This window comes from Cyanistes caeruleus, chromosome 8, assembly GCF_971803275.1.
Source record: "Cyanistes caeruleus chromosome 8, bCyaCae1.hap1.1, whole genome shotgun sequence".
Taxonomy (NCBI): Eukaryota; Metazoa; Chordata; class Aves; order Passeriformes; family Paridae; genus Cyanistes; species Cyanistes caeruleus.
Window position 1 is genome coordinate 22739665 of NC_141708.1, and position 15602 is coordinate 22755266.

At 37.6% G+C, this 15602-nt stretch overlaps 1 protein-coding gene across 48 annotated transcripts in view; it reads right to left on the reverse strand.

The window, feature by feature from the left end:
* Positions 1-15602, reverse strand: part of KCNMA1 (potassium calcium-activated channel subfamily M alpha 1) — a 431738-nt gene that overhangs the window by 11334 nt on the left and 404802 nt on the right. For 32 of the 48 annotated variants that reach the window (XM_086901436.1, XM_086901419.1, XM_086901432.1 and 29 more), the window contains 3 exons: positions 11124-11237; positions 7824-7954; positions 879-1073 (listed from right to left, as the gene is read on the reverse strand). In XM_086901436.1, coding sequence (XP_086757562.1) covers positions 879-1073; positions 7824-7954; positions 11124-11237 — 440 coding nt within the window. Of the gene's footprint in view, positions 1-878; positions 1074-7823; positions 7955-10337; positions 10422-11123; positions 11238-15602 lie in introns of all 48 variants that reach the window. The other 16 variants (XM_086901420.1, XM_086901391.1, XM_086901393.1 and 13 more) reach the window with 1 other exon arrangement.

Sequence of the window (15602 nt, forward strand, 5' to 3'; positions counted from 1 at the left end):
GCCGCATGCTGAAGTGTTTTGATGAGCTGCTGGTCTCAGCTACAACTGGACTGCTCCACCAGCTGAAAGGCTGTAGGCTTCTACATGTGTACTCTTGCTGCCCTAACTCTTAAACTGGGATTCCCTGTCGTTTCTGTGAAGAAGGAAATTCCATTCTTTTTGGACAGAGCTGGTGAACACAAGGTTAATTTAAGAAACACCAAAATCTACATTATCATCAAAGCAGAGTGGGTGCTCACCTCAAGATTTCAAACTGTGGTCCAGAAAACATTTCTAGATACTCTTCCATCTATTTTTATAAATGCACTCTTTTTAAAAGATCATTTTTTTTTTTTGTTTAAATTTTTTATTTGTTTTTTGACTTCACCCTTAGAACATTGCAGTCAAATTATCAGAAAATTAGGATTTCATAAGAATTTTAGTTCATCTAAACCCAGCAGAAAACAAAACTTATAGCTTTGTTTCCAAGCTAATAAGCAGATTTTAAGAACTAGAAGCTTGGTGAAAATACTAAATAAGCTTATCAAAACCAGAAAAAAGTGTATCTATGCATATTGAGTATACTTAGAGTTCATTATGGCACAATGGTTATCTCATCTGAATTAGCTCAGCTATCTCTTTAGCTGAAAATGAAGAAGAGCCACAGGATTTTCTGTATGAAATATGCAGGCAAGGATCCTGGGCAGTCATACAGCTTCTTAAAAAAGGTAAAGAGCAAACCTGGAACTCTGTGCTATTAATTTTTAAACAATCCAAAATCTCTAATAAATTCAGTAATAGAAACGATATGCTTATTAAGGTAGATTTTTCACTCAGTCTGAGAGAAAGCTAATAGAGCACAGACCAGCCTTGGTCCTACATTTCCCTCATGTTCTTACCCCTAGGTCTGCAAATGGCCCATCATACAAAGCCAACTGAGCAACTCGACACCTGTCCCTGTTTGCAAGTGTCTGGGGCGTGCTGTAACCTCCTCTCAATGCATTTTCCTCAGCAATCAGTGCTTCCAGCTCTGGTGTGGCTCCTCCTGTTACCAATGTCCGTATCAGTGTGAGGATATTGTCATTGAAGTATGTCTGCAGAGATAAAAGAAAGCTCTTTAAGCAAACACCATTAAAGTCACAACTGAAGACATCCAAATTACAACTTTTCCGGGTTTCTGCTGTTTAAAGTTCTTGGCTGTCTCTTCAAATAATTTTATATAGAAAGTGAAAAGACAGCAGCCTCCAATTACTCTATTTTCTTCTATCCCATTAGGCTCCTATACTAGATCCTTCCTCTTAAACACCAATTCAGGCTGATTTTTATTAAAGTACAAAAATTTGAATGATTTATGTTTCCTATAATTGGTGTTAGTAGTGATGCAATGACTGCTTTCCTTCTCATCGCTCTCATGTCTAATAATGGGCTTTAGGACATGTAATTGTAAAATTCAGACCACATTTAAAGCTTACACAGGCTAGATTGCCTTTTTACTCTTGTCACCAATTCGTTGGGGAGCTGCCTTTGTGCTGCAAATGTCATTACTTATTACTGTGGCTGGACTCTAGCAGTCTAACCGATGTATTGTACTAAACATCTTATTACGAGACTTGACAGTGTTCAGACATAAGCATGTATCAATTAAACATCTTGAGTTCATTCCAGATAAATGTATGATGAGTTTGGGATCCTGGTGGTCCTTTTAAAAAACTCTAGGGTATAGGGTAAGTGTGGTTTATTAGGGAAGATTTACTCCACACTGACATTTTGCCAGCGTCTGTAGCATCGCTGGTCTGTCAGGCAAACAATGGGTATTTAAAATATTAATTTAAATCCAGATGAATGACTTTCAAGTTCACTTAAAAGTATACTGGTATAGTTCAGACATACTCAGTTAAACATCTGCAATGTATTGCACTGGGCAAAAAAAAAATGTTGAACAAAAAAAATGGAAAGACTGTCACTTATAATGTCACCAATGTGTGAGTTTTCAGAAGCTTTGCAAGTGGAGGGAACATAAAAGGAAAAAATGAGCTCACTTTAGAGTACACAGGATTGACATTACTGAATTTCTGGATTTTGTTGAATTTAGGACTTAGAACAAATGCCTGTAATCCAACCAAGTAAAAATGAATAGTGAATTCTCAAACAGTGCTTGTTGTCTAAAGACAAGACTTTTAAAATAATACTTTTCAATGGAATTCACTGCTCTATCCATATAATGTAACTGTATTTAATACATGGGTAAACTGAGGTAGAGGTTGAAATATTTTATCCTGAGATCAAAAAGCAGAACTGGCTTCCTATCCATGTTACTTTGATATTCTTTCTTTGTATAATGAAACTTCAGTTTCATTGTTCGCTGGAGATGACAGATAAAACAGAAGAAAATGAGTTCCACGCTGCAATGTTTTTCACTTTACATTGAAGTTCCCTAACTTCAAGCTTCTCTGCTTATTTACATAGGCATATATGCCATTCACCTGTTGACTAAATTAAAATGAGAGGAACATATTCTTATTGTTATACATGCCCTAAAGCAAATATTTGCATCTCATCAACTCCTGTTATTTAAGTTAACCTGGGTAAGGCACTTCATATTTTATCTACAAGGCGTACTGTAAAGAGTAGTCTAACATAAGCAGAGGTTCAGGAAGATTCAGATAGTCTAAACCAACAGCTGATCTCAAATCAGCTCTTACACATGTGGATGCACTGGGTAACAATTCAAGTGTAATACTCAAACCTCTCTTAACATATAGAAAAATCAATGTGACCCCTTGCAGGAATGTAGGTCTGGAGCGATTACATGATGTTTAATAGGAATTGCCACCGTGAGAGAGAGAGAAGACATTCAGGCATGATTGTTTATTTTTCAATTACTTCTTCCTTGATGTCCCTGAGATGAAATCAGTCGCCCTCTTTGGCAACTGTTCCCACTGTGCTGTACCTCTGAGGCAAAGCTAAGACCCTTACTAGCAAAGGAAGCAGCATTTATTGTGGAACAATGGTTTAATTTGGATTTCACACCATGACTGATGTGGATGGCACCATTTATTCAGATGGATGAATGCAGCCAAAAGATGTTTCTTGGGGTTTGTGTCTTTTTTGCCATCAATGGGAGAAAAGATTCCAAGTTTCAGGACAAACTGCTGCAGCGTTGCATCTGATCAGAAAATGCCCAACCATGAGAAGGAAAAGATGGGTGAATAGGAAGCTGTAACTTGTCACCTTCTGCTAAGTAGGGTTGCTTCCTTCTGTACTAGCATATTTAACACTCAAGAAAAAGCTGTCTGCCCATGCTTTTGATTGTCACAAAAATCAGACTCCTCATTACATCTTGCCAGTTTGGAACTAGGGGAACATTGAAAAGCTGAACTAGCTGATATCCATTTCCTTTGGAATAATAATACACTGAAATTAATTTGAGAGTGATCTTCTACTTGCTCTGTGGGAGGGTACATGGCCTGGATATGCCAGTACTTATAAGAGACTGATCTACAGAATGTCTTTGGAAAGGTGCTGTTGTACTTAAAGTAACAAGGCACTTTCCAGTGATGGAAAAGAATCCCTTTTGTTGAGTGTAAAATCAAAACTGAAGGAATACTTGTTTGCTGTTGTCATTAACCAAACCTCACACTGGACATGTGCGTGATATCACTTTAATTGGCATCCAGAATGAAAATATGAAATAGTTGTATTCTAAACACAGAAAAAAGGAAATGCATCATAGACACTGAAACTGGGTAAATAGCAAGGAAATCATGACACAGATATCTGAGCTAGCAGTGCCACCTAGCCCTTGCTTTGGAATCATAGTGCAGCTCTTTCAAATATTTCAGGGATGCTTTCCCATTTGTTCAATCATTTTTTAAAGTATAATTACCAGAGTGCTTATGTTTTGCAGTTAATGCTGTCATGTCTTTTAAAATAATTGGTCTTCTACAGAAAATTTAACTGAAAATTAGCACATCTTTTAATAATATTGCTTTAACTTTAACAGCACTTTGCCTTTCATTTATAATTACACTGAAATTGTCATTTTTCAAGTTATATCTGCCTTTTCTGTGTTTGCTAGTGGGTTTTTTAAGGAATTTCTTTTAAGAAAGAAACTCCTCTGCTACACATGACTTTAAACCTCACCTTCAAACAAATATTTTAACTTGCTTTTCTTTTTCCATTGGAGAAATAATATGTAGTCAAGACCAAGGAGTGACTGAGCTAACATCAATAATTCATACTAATAACAAAAGAGCCTTTGAGAGGGAATCAACAGAGAAAATAAATAACAGCACTTCACCATTTGAAAATATATTAATTCTTAAACTATTGTCCAAATTTTAAAGAAGTTCATAGAACTTTAAGTTACAAGATGCTGCTTACTAATTCTCTGAACAGACTTGCACAAAAAATAGTCTTGTGTTCATATCAAAGATTAGAACAGTTTCTTCTCTATATAAATAAGACTGTGAGGATCTCTTAGGGAAAACTCTTGAGTATGGGATATAATGAAAAGTTATTTTCAACTGTTTTAACGATTTTCTTCTATTCTGTGCTTTTGTTTACATGAAGAAAAAGAAACAATAAAGACCTAAAGTTCTAGGACAAGCAAATGAATTCCAGGGTAGTGAATGTTAAATGGTATCACCTGGTGCTCCAGCAGCACCTCAGGTCTGTTGCAGCGGTAGGTGTGGGAGGGACGCCAGCCTTCCACAACTTCTGTGATTCTCACATCTTCAGTGCCAAAAGGAGTTAACAGGAAGCCTTTGGCTCTCAGGCCAACTGCTCAAACCTTTGAAGGTATTGTGTGTTGAAAACTGGATTCCTTGCATGTACAGGATTTTATGGAATAACTATCTCAACAAGACCCAGAAAGAAGTACTTCTGCTCAAAAATTTTCTTCTTTGACAATCCTATGTCATATAACTTTTCTACAGCTGAAGATAACTTTTTTAAAAAACATTAACATAATCTAAAGGATGCTTCCAATCCCACACTTTTTAGTTACATTTTACTTTGTGATGAAAACATGCTCTGCTTTTCAGAAGTGGTGCTGCCTTGAGACTGACAGACAATGTGTATTCTTTCCCTGGGTCTGCATACACTACAACTAAATAAATATTAATATATCATTTAAGTATGTGATGGCAGTAGATGTCTCTTTGAAGACATAATAACAATTAGCTGGAGCCTTTTAACAATAGCCACCGCCACAGTTACTACATGAACCAAGCCCAGAGCCTTCCCACAGAGCACAGGAACTCTCTAGAACCAAACCTGGTGAGATCCCTGCTACCAACTCATTAAAAACACAATGCAGGTGTCCAGCTTCTTCTTGTCCTCTGAGCAACAGTGTTTGACTACTACACTCTGAATCCTGAGCTTGAGGAATATATTGCCTTTGCTGCAAAACCAAACTGCGTGTAGGTGACCAGCACATGGCACTTTGAAAACAAAACTACATTAAAACTTCTACCTTTGAAATAAGGGAATAACAGACAATTTCAAATTTAAAATGTCCAGTACTGTCATCTTACAGGAAATAATGCTGAACTAGCAGAATGTGAAGATGACCAGCACTCAGGCTTGAATTAGAAAGTTACCATATTTTCTAATCTGTGATTCATGAGTTGGGTTAAATGCACTACTTCAATATGAATAAAACAATAAAAAATAAAAGAATAATTTAACACTTGAATAATTGACTACTTCAGAAAATTATTTTAGATCTACTTTGTTGCTCTTTTTTTATATACATACATCTACATGTATGTTTCAAGGGATCCACAGGTCAGAAATAATACTGTATGCATGGCTATTATTTGACTTTCTACCTTTCATACACTTGTTTTACTATTAATAGGATGAAAGCATGACTGAAGATCCCACAATTTAGCTAGGATTTGGGGTTCAGTCTGCCCATACTGGCAAATGGATTAGTTTGTGTGAGAAACACTCTTTTCCTGTGAAAAGTGAAAGGAGAACACACCTTCCCCATGAGAATACGGATAGTAAAGGGAAAACATCTGACACATTTTACATTTTTTGAAGGGTCAGGAAGAATTGTACTTTTCCAACTCCTTGATGGGCCTTTGAGAAATAAAAAGAAGATAACATTGCCACTGATCAGAAAACTGGTGAAAGGAAATACAGGATAGTGAACAGTGCTAACTGACTGAATCCTTGACTTGTCTTCTTGATTAGTATTTTTTTAAGTAGAGAATTTTTCTACTCTTGTTATCATATTTCTCTGGCTTCAGGCTGCACTGTCTCTGACACATAATATGACCACTTAGATGTGAAAATGTTTAGAAAAAAGACTGCTATAGAAAGGAACTGCAGAAACAGAGGAGCAAGTTGTCCAAAACTAGAATAAAAGCTAGCAAAAACTAGAAATATTGAAATATCTGAACAGACCTATTTTTCACTACATCACTATATATTATTTACTTGAGACCCCTTTGCACAAGGAAGCAATGATGTCCACAGTATCTCAGTCTCTTCCTATGGCAATGCCAGTGGCAACCTGAAGGATTAACCCTATTTTTTTCTTGATTCTGAAGTGCCCCACTGCACAATACATTCAGAGACATTTAGATAACAAGGGGAGTAGATAAACAGCTCTAAGTAACATTTGGAACCTTCATGTTAAATTCCCATTAATGTAAAATTCCCATTTATTATGTGAATATGCCAAATATTTTATAGATAGAGATTTTAATTAGAGAAGGTACAGAGTTTAAAGTCCTTGCTTATGTTTCCTGCACTTGTCACACCTACAAAATATTGTAAGCATCTTTCAAGAAAAGCATTTTCCGAGGTTATTGAAAACTCCTAGGCTTCATTATAATAAAATTTTATCTGTGTAGACTCATAATATTCATCTGTGGATGCAACATATGAAAAATACAGCAAGGAAAATTAGAAAACACAAATACATAAATATTAAACACAAATACAATAATCAATAATAAAGATCACTATGAATTCTTCTTAAAGGCAAAAAGTTTCATTCTGAATTCAGGTGAAGGTCAGAGCTGGCTCCTTCAGAGAAACCCATCTGCTCATATGTAGTATTACTTGGGGTTTACAACAGATCATTTCCAGCTCCATGCAACTTTATTCCACAGAGAGCTCAGAAAGCCCACCCTCAGATTTCAAAAAGACTATGTTCTTGCTATATCTAGCAGAGTTGAAGGTCCCTCTGAAAGAGGTGTAGCTCACACAGAGCAAGACTAGTCTGAAAGCTTAGCCAAAATTTGGAGGATGAAAAGGAGCATGACTGAGGCGCTTGCTCCAGAACTGTGCTATGGCTACAAAACAAAAGCCCCAGTGTAGACAAAACCAAAGGCCACCATCTGTAGTTTCTGGCATGCACTGAAGTTTTGTTTCACAAGAAAACTCATATAAAAAAAGAGAGGATAACCTCTCTTCCCACAAGTAGAGTTCATGAGATGTGTACAATGGCTTTTGTAGAGTTCTACCAGTGTTCCCCAGCATTGCTCATAGCTACAGGAAATTAAAAGCTCAAAACAGTTGATGCCGTCTGACAAGAATGGTGAGCACAGGGACTGACACAATGAATGTGGATTTTAGGAAGAAGAGACAACATTATCCTTAAAATCTGACATGAGACTGTTTCCTTATAAAATTGTGGACTCCTAGATAAGTCTCAGGTATGGTCTCCGTGTCCAACTAAGAAAATAACCTAACTTAGGTTCTGAAATTCTCTTGTCATCAAAGAAAAAAAAATCTTCTGCCTACCTGTGGAAAAAGATTCTAAACCTTCACACATTTCCACAACAAGTCTGATAGAAGGGAATGAAAAGCTTTTGTTTTCTTACTGCGCTCATGAGAGAGTCCAGCACGCTGACAGCAAATGCGGTTCCACATGCAAAGGGCTGCGTGAGGTACAGTTCTGTGTCGGGATCATCATCATCATCTTGGTCCAAGAACTGAACATTTGAATCATTTACTGAAAATAACAATAATAATATTGAGAGTAAAATCAGAAGGGTGTTGCTGGGTCACCGGCATGTGGCCTTACACATCACACAGTCAAAGAAAAAGAAACGGCATATGTCTGGAAACACAGAGTTGTGTCTTGGACGTCACTGAAAATGAAATCAAGATGGAGGTGAAAATGTGCATTTAAAAATCTGCTGCTCGTTATCTTGCTCGTAAGAGGTGGCACTCTTGTTCTTGACAGGTTCCTATCCCTTCCCTGTAAAGTGGCTTTGTGGCACCAGTAGCCTGCGCTCAAAATGAGATACATTATGCTCCTGGATATGGATACAATCCTGCTGTATTGGTGGGGTACAGTGGCTGAGGCTGTATGCATGTACACTGAAATGCTACCACAAGATACAAAGTTAGAACCCCGTTGTAAAATAAAGGCTGTCAATAAAACTGATATAGCCCACAGGCATCTGTTAGATGTGCTGCTGTGATTCTTACTGGAGTGGTGTTAATGCACTTACGGCTCAAAAGAGGATAAACTGTCCCTTTAACATGCATCTATCTGAATGAATGAGCAGTGATTCTCTTGCAGCACTGCCTTTTGCTCAAATATTTGTCTCTATAACTTCACCTTCTCAGCCACAAATTCTACATTAGCCAGTGTGAAAAAGAATCTACATCAGGCTGCTCTAGAAAAAAGCCCAAATAAAGTAGTATTTGTCATTTTGACTTTCTCTGGCATTTCATTGTCACAGTTAAGCTCTCTGCTTCCAACTCATTCCAACCAAAAATAGTTGTTTCCTTGAGATCAGTGTATCAAGTGGATCATATTTCATGAAATATTTCATTTCCATATTAGCCTCCCTCAGGCATGAAAGCACATACTGCTTAGCTATGCCATTGAAATACCCTTCAACTTACTAAATGACAAATTAATTTCAGTTCCCATGCAAGAAAGGGAAATGAAAAACTTTTTGAGCATTTGAAACTGCGCACACTGACTACATCCCTATTCCCCATGTGAACACATCTCCGGAGCCAACCCAGCAAACTTTGAAAATAACATGAGAACTGCTGTTAACTTGGTCAGATTTCAGCTCTGGTCTTTTAAGTCAGAAATTCTGCCTGCTATTCTAATGTTCCTTCTCATGCAGCTTCCATCCTTCCCATATAGTTTTCTTTTATATCCACTCTTTTTCCTAACTCTCTATATACTGCGCTTGCTATGTTCAGCTTACAAATTACTACAGATAAAGCCTCATGATATCTGTCTAAATCTAAATGAGATTAGGATAGAATTTAAAATTCTTGCCTTTGCACTCCCCGATGTAACTGTTAAAACATAACACCTTAGCACTGCAATAAGAGGAATGTTCTGCCCTGAAAATCAGAAGAATTTCATCCAAGAAAACACCAATATACACAGTACTTCCTTCTTTAGTACAATACCTATCAATTTATTCTCCAGATTCTTGAGCAATACAGTATTTGAAAGCCTGCTGTATCATTTCAAAATGTGCTTTTTGAAAAGCTTGTGCCTCAGTTTAATCTGCTAGCTGAGAGAAGGCACTATTGACAGCAGCACTCTTTTTCCACTCTCGTATGGCGCACTAACAGCTGACTGTGCTAGCCATGCATGGGGTCAGCTCCTCAGGTACTACAAATCTACTGTGAATTCTGCAGGTGGGTGTTTATCCTCAGTAGCTTTATCTTCCTGATGCAAGTTAGCACGCTGGGATTTGTGGGCCAGGAGGGATGGGTTAGAACGGGGGGTGCTGTGCCATAGGAAAAGCTCATCAGACGCTGCTCCAAAGGCTGGTGAGAGCACTCTGTGTTGAGAGGGAACCACGCAGGAGCTTGGCTGCTTCTCTACAGCTTCAAACCCTGAGCTTCTGAGAAAAAGCCTACTCTACAAAATAAGCAAAAAAGTAGCTTGAGGGAAAGTATGATGCTTGGGGTTTTTTCTGGTATCTTTTACTTCTTGGACTTCCTGTGAAAAGCTGCTAAGGCATGTCCACCAAATTGACAACAGGCTGAAGTAACAAAAAAGAAAGAGAAAGAAGAGAGAAAAGGAGAGAAAAATTGGTGTAGGAGAGCGAGGGCCAGGGAGGTGGGGACTCAGGCCAAAAAAAATGAATTGGTGAGGAGGTGCTATGAAAACAGCCGGCAGGTCAGACGAGTGTGATCAAAGATTTACTGATGCTGCGTGAAAAAAAATCATTAAGAAAGACCAGAACAAGACAGTCAATTTCAACCAGAACCACAAATAAAACACATTCAAAGCAGTGCCATGAGGGTAGCCCCTCTGATACAGCCAGATAAATAAAGGAAAAGCTGATGACAGTAAGAACAACAACAGAAAATAAGACAGTGATGTGAAGGAAAAAGGCACTTCTTACCCAGTTCAGTTATCATTAGAATGTGGGTTCCACTGTTTTTTTCCTGACTGATTGAAACCAAAGGCAGAAGTTTGCCAGGCTTAGCTAGTAAGTAAAGTATTTAGGAGGAAAAGAAAGTACAGAAAGAGAATAAAGTAAGGGAAAAAGACAGGTAAGGCTCTAAAAAATAAAACTGAAAAAGAAAACAGAAGGACAAAGGACCACAAATCAAGTTTGTATTTGCCATGAAATAAACAGAACAGCTTCTGCACTTCACATCACACCGCTTGACAACATAAATACCCACAGCTAGAGTGGAAATCAGAGTCTAGTTACCTACCATCATTGTTTTCTCAGGAGTGAAATATCTCATACTATTATACAGAGTTTGGTTACACATGATTAAACAGTTTTGGACCATGAAGAAATAAACAAATGGCCTCTTACAATTGATTAAATGCACAGGAAATATCTGCTTATACTTACTCTGGCCTTTTTCCTTTTCTAGCCTTAGCCTAAAGACCCTGCTTGTTTGTTACACTATGCAAAAAGATTCTTTTCTGATAGAATATTTATTTAGGAAAATGGAGAAAACCCAAAGGACAGAAATATATTTCAGTTATTCAAACAAAGTGAACCAACTGTTACTAAACTTTGTTTAGAAAGAATAATTCAAATCAGTTATCAAAAGAGAAAACATAGCAGTGTAAGATTGAGTATTGGTAATTTTTCTGTACCTGCATAACAAGGAAAGTGGGAAAAAGACATGGGAATGTACATGGAAGGATAAATGTTAGCTTTTCTTACCTAGCTCTGTTATGATAGGGATGTTGGCTCCTGTTGTAATGGAGGGTTGACGTAAAAGGCCATGCACTGGACTGTTGTCTGGAGATGTCCTATCCATCCCAGGGGGTGTAAAGCCTAAAACGAAAACAAAAAAACAAAACAAAACAAAACAAAACAAAACAAAAAACACACACAAAAAAAAAAAAAAAAAAAAAAAAGCAAAATGGAGAAAGTTTACCGAGGGCAAACTACATCAAATTAAAAAAAAAATAATCCCAAAGCAAACACCTTTCCTTAAACAGCAATTAAGATTTTAGAGAGTACTGTTTGTAAATGGTAGCACAACCATGAGGAACAAGCTGCTTCTGTTAGCCAGTTTTAGGTTTGATCAGAAATCAAGATTTAAAATGATCTCTTTTAGTGCTCTCTGGTAGAGCACTACCATCCACGGGGTGGGGTTTTTTGTAATTTCCATGTGTACCATTTATGATATGCATTTCTATAAGGATTACAATTGTAAAAATGGTGGGATGGAAGGGTCCATTCTAAAAGACAAAAAGATAGGGTGAAAGGAAGAAGACACAGGTTTTCACATGGTATGTGAGAGGATTTCTTGAAAAAACTGGAAAAAGTGACACTCTGAAGGAAACAAGGATGGGAGAAGAAACATGTTGGAAGGCCCTCAAAGGAAAAACAAAATCTGGAGACCAGCAACATTCACCTTTAAAAAAGACTCTTTTCAGGCAGATTTTCTACAGTTTGAAATGGAGCTCTTGACACTGAGCATTTTTTCATCTATTTTCTTTTTCTTTAAACAAAATATATGCAGGCAAAATCTTTTGGAGTTTGATTGTAAGTACTGAAAAATAGGTAGTTATGCAAAAGCCCATGTAATAGCAGGACTGGAAATTCACCACTGAGATTAATGCATTCCATCCCCCTTGTCCAGTAAAGCTATAGTAAATATGGGAATGCTCATTTAATGTCATTGCAGAAGTGATGGTGAAAGTGAAGTGAAAGTGACTTTATGGTTTCATATAGACCAATATAAAGGCAGCATTTTTAGAGAAATATTTCCCTGCTAGGAATAAAATAATTGAGCCAAGTTTATTTTAAACCATACTTTTAAAAAAAAACACATTCCTTTTTTTTTTTTTTTTTTCCATAGTATTCCTAAATCCTTTGACTTCACACCTGACATCCAGGGACAGACTTTTGGCCCTTTGTCACTAGTTCAGGATTCTGTATACACTTATTCTCAACTAATCACAGCCAAATTAATTCATGACTTAGATTTCACTATCTTCTTGCAGTATGGAAATTGTTTCGCTCCATTAAATTCATTGATACATTCACCTGTTACTGAATTCAGGGGAAGATGATAAGATATTATCTACCTTACCTTCCTTCAATTTGGGTACCAATTTGCAAACCAGGTAATCTCTAAACTAAATTGTAGTTAGCATGTCATATTGGTTTTATATTTTCTTAAGAACTTACAGTTCTCTTCTGATGATAATTACATTGCTTTTAAACTGCCCCTAAACTACAAGTACCACTAGATCTGAGCTACTTGATTTAATTTTCTCTTTCCATTCATCTATCCCTATGTTTTGCCTGTATCACACAGAGAATGTACAGGTAATAAAACTAGAATCACTGGGAAGAGACTTTTTTAGCTCTGCAGAAGGTAGTACTGGTATGAATTTCATTCTGTCATAAGAAAACTAGATGCAACGTGGTGACTGTACAGACAGGACAGCTTAAAAAGGGAGTGAAAAGTCTGCAAAGAAATTCCTCAGGAGAAAAGAAATGGATATGGTTTCTTCAACAGGCATGCAAGGCAAAAATATTGTCATGGAGAAACCTAAGTCAGTAAAGCAGCTCTATATGATATTACCAGTGGATAGAAAGTCTTTAGAAAGCCTGTGTTTTAGAGACAATCGGAAATGTTAACAGTCAGTCACGTAATACCACCTGTTGTGCTGAACTCAAGAAGACCAGCTTGGTGACAGTGAGTTGCAGCCCCAGCCAGTTTCAGTTTGCAGATGTTTTCTTGCATCTGGCACTATGACTGAGAGCTGTTTTGGCTCTTTGAATGTTTACATCTTCATGGCAGAGCCTGAGATTCCTCAGGCTTACCAAGTGAGTCTGACAGAGGTCCTTCAGTCACAACCTCCTAAGTCACAGGTAACACTGACACTCACATAACAGCAGAAAAATTGAAGTGGGACTCCCAGGGGAGGAAATGCTATCTGAGGACAGGTGGGTATTAGTGTGACACCTCCTTCTGCAGCAGGATCCAGTGTTTTAATTCTTGTGTTCAGTTATGGAAGGCATTCTTTTAGGAGATGCAAGATACGGCCTTTGTCAGATTAGAAAAAGCTCATCTAGCTGCAGATTCCTTGAGCAGTTAAGGTGGCAGGCCCAGTTGGGTCCCCTGATGAATTACTAGTCAAAATGGCACCAGCAAGACTTTTCATGGTCACTTATCTAAACATAAATAAAACTAATATTGGTCTCACACACTCTAGGGACTGTACTGCTGGGATTATCCCTAGAGGCTCTGCTTCTCTCTTTTTTCCTGAAGCCTTTCTTCCCATCTCAGGATGCACTTCCTAAACCACCTTCTAGCGAATCCAGCCCTTCAGATAGCAGGAGCACAGCAGTATTTCCCTACCAGTTAAAAGAAAATTGAAGTTAGTGTAACTCATCTAAATGTGCAAGCTCTTCCTGCCTCCCCTTCACTGTAAGGTGCACATACACAGAGACACGCACACTCTCCATCCAAGGCCATTTATAGCCACCTCTCTAACCCTTAGAATATTTGTCTTCCTGGGATGGTGTCAGAAGATTGAAGTAAATGTGGCATTTTTGTTAGACACAGATTGCCAGAAGCTCTGTAATTGCACACTGCATACACAGTACATTCAGTCTGAAATGCAGGAAGCATGTTAAAGGGATTGTGTTTTCTCCTTGAATGAAAAATACACTCATGCCTTAATATTTTTCATCCTACTGTCTTGAAAGATGTGAGAAGTATCTGATAATTTAATTTCCTTGCTCATACTTAGTTCAGACATTTTAGAAATTTGCTCTTAAGAAATATAAAAATCTTGGAGTATTTTCAGGAAAAGGAAAACCAGAGCATTTGGGGATTTTGTGTCTTTATGTTTTGAGTCACAAATCATTGAATACCTTCAAGACACATTCCTGCTCCCAAATCACAAACTAATTTCCATACACAGGCTATTTTTTTCCTCCAGAAGAGAAAAGAAAAAAAAAAAAGAAAAAAAAAAAGTGCAAGAAACGAACCTGCTTTATCAGAACTTTCATTTAAAGGCATGAAAAACTACAAGTGACAGCTGTGCAGATTCAGTGAATGTGACATTTTTAAATTTCTTCAACTTGACAAGTAAACACCTTAAATCGGTAATGCTATATGCATAATACATGACCTGTATTTTGACATCCATCATCAAATGCTGACTTGAGAAAATACAGGTTTGTACGTCAAGGAATGGCACCCATAAAGCAGGGAGAAATTCAGGTCACAGGGTATTAGGAAAACTCTATTTCATTACAGAAGCTGAAACAAGCTAAAGGCATCAGATTTAAGATCCATTTTCATCTGTGAAAAGATTCAATTCTTCTGTGCAGAGCATTCATTTAGAAATGACATGCTTTCCTCACAGCCTCTTTTCATTTTCCTTTTCATATTCCATTTTCTCCTTCAGTCCCCAAACCTTGTTCCATTAATGCTCATAAAAATCGTAAAACAGGGTTGATAGTTACGATCTTAGAAACACAGTATCTCCTTGTTCTACAAACAACTTAGGGAGCTCTGGCTACAATTGCTTAACAGGATCAAGCTCTACAGTAAAATTCACATCTGTGCTAGTCTGAGCACAGTGCTTGTAGAAGGAAATGCAGTGACAGTGGGGGGACTTCTGGAGACGGGAATTCTCTTTGCCAACAACTGGGAGGCACAGCAAAATCATATCAGTTCTGGCAGTCATTGCATCTGGTACTAAATTGCTGTACTGGGTTAGTGGTTGACTTTGTATCATTTCAATTTTGCTTTTTTGTGGCTTGTTTTTATTTTCCTCACTTATTAAACCGGCTTTACCTCAGGCCATGAGTTTTTTTCTCAGTGTGGGACTTAGTTGTCAGTCACAGTCAACCCACCACCATTGGCTATAGTGATAACCACTACAACATAAGAGTTATAGAATCATTTAAGTTTGAAGTGACTTTAAAATTCATCAAGTCCAACCACTAAACCAGCACTACACCAAGTCCACCACTAAACCATGTCACTGAGTGTCACATCAAAATGTCTCCTAAATACCTGCAGGGATGGTGACTCCAACACCTCCCTGGGCAGCTTGTTCCAGTGCTTGACAACCCTCATAGTGAAGAAATTTTCCCTAATATCCAATCTAAACATCCCTTGGCACATCTTGAGGCCATTTCCTTCTGTCCTTTCACTTGTTACCA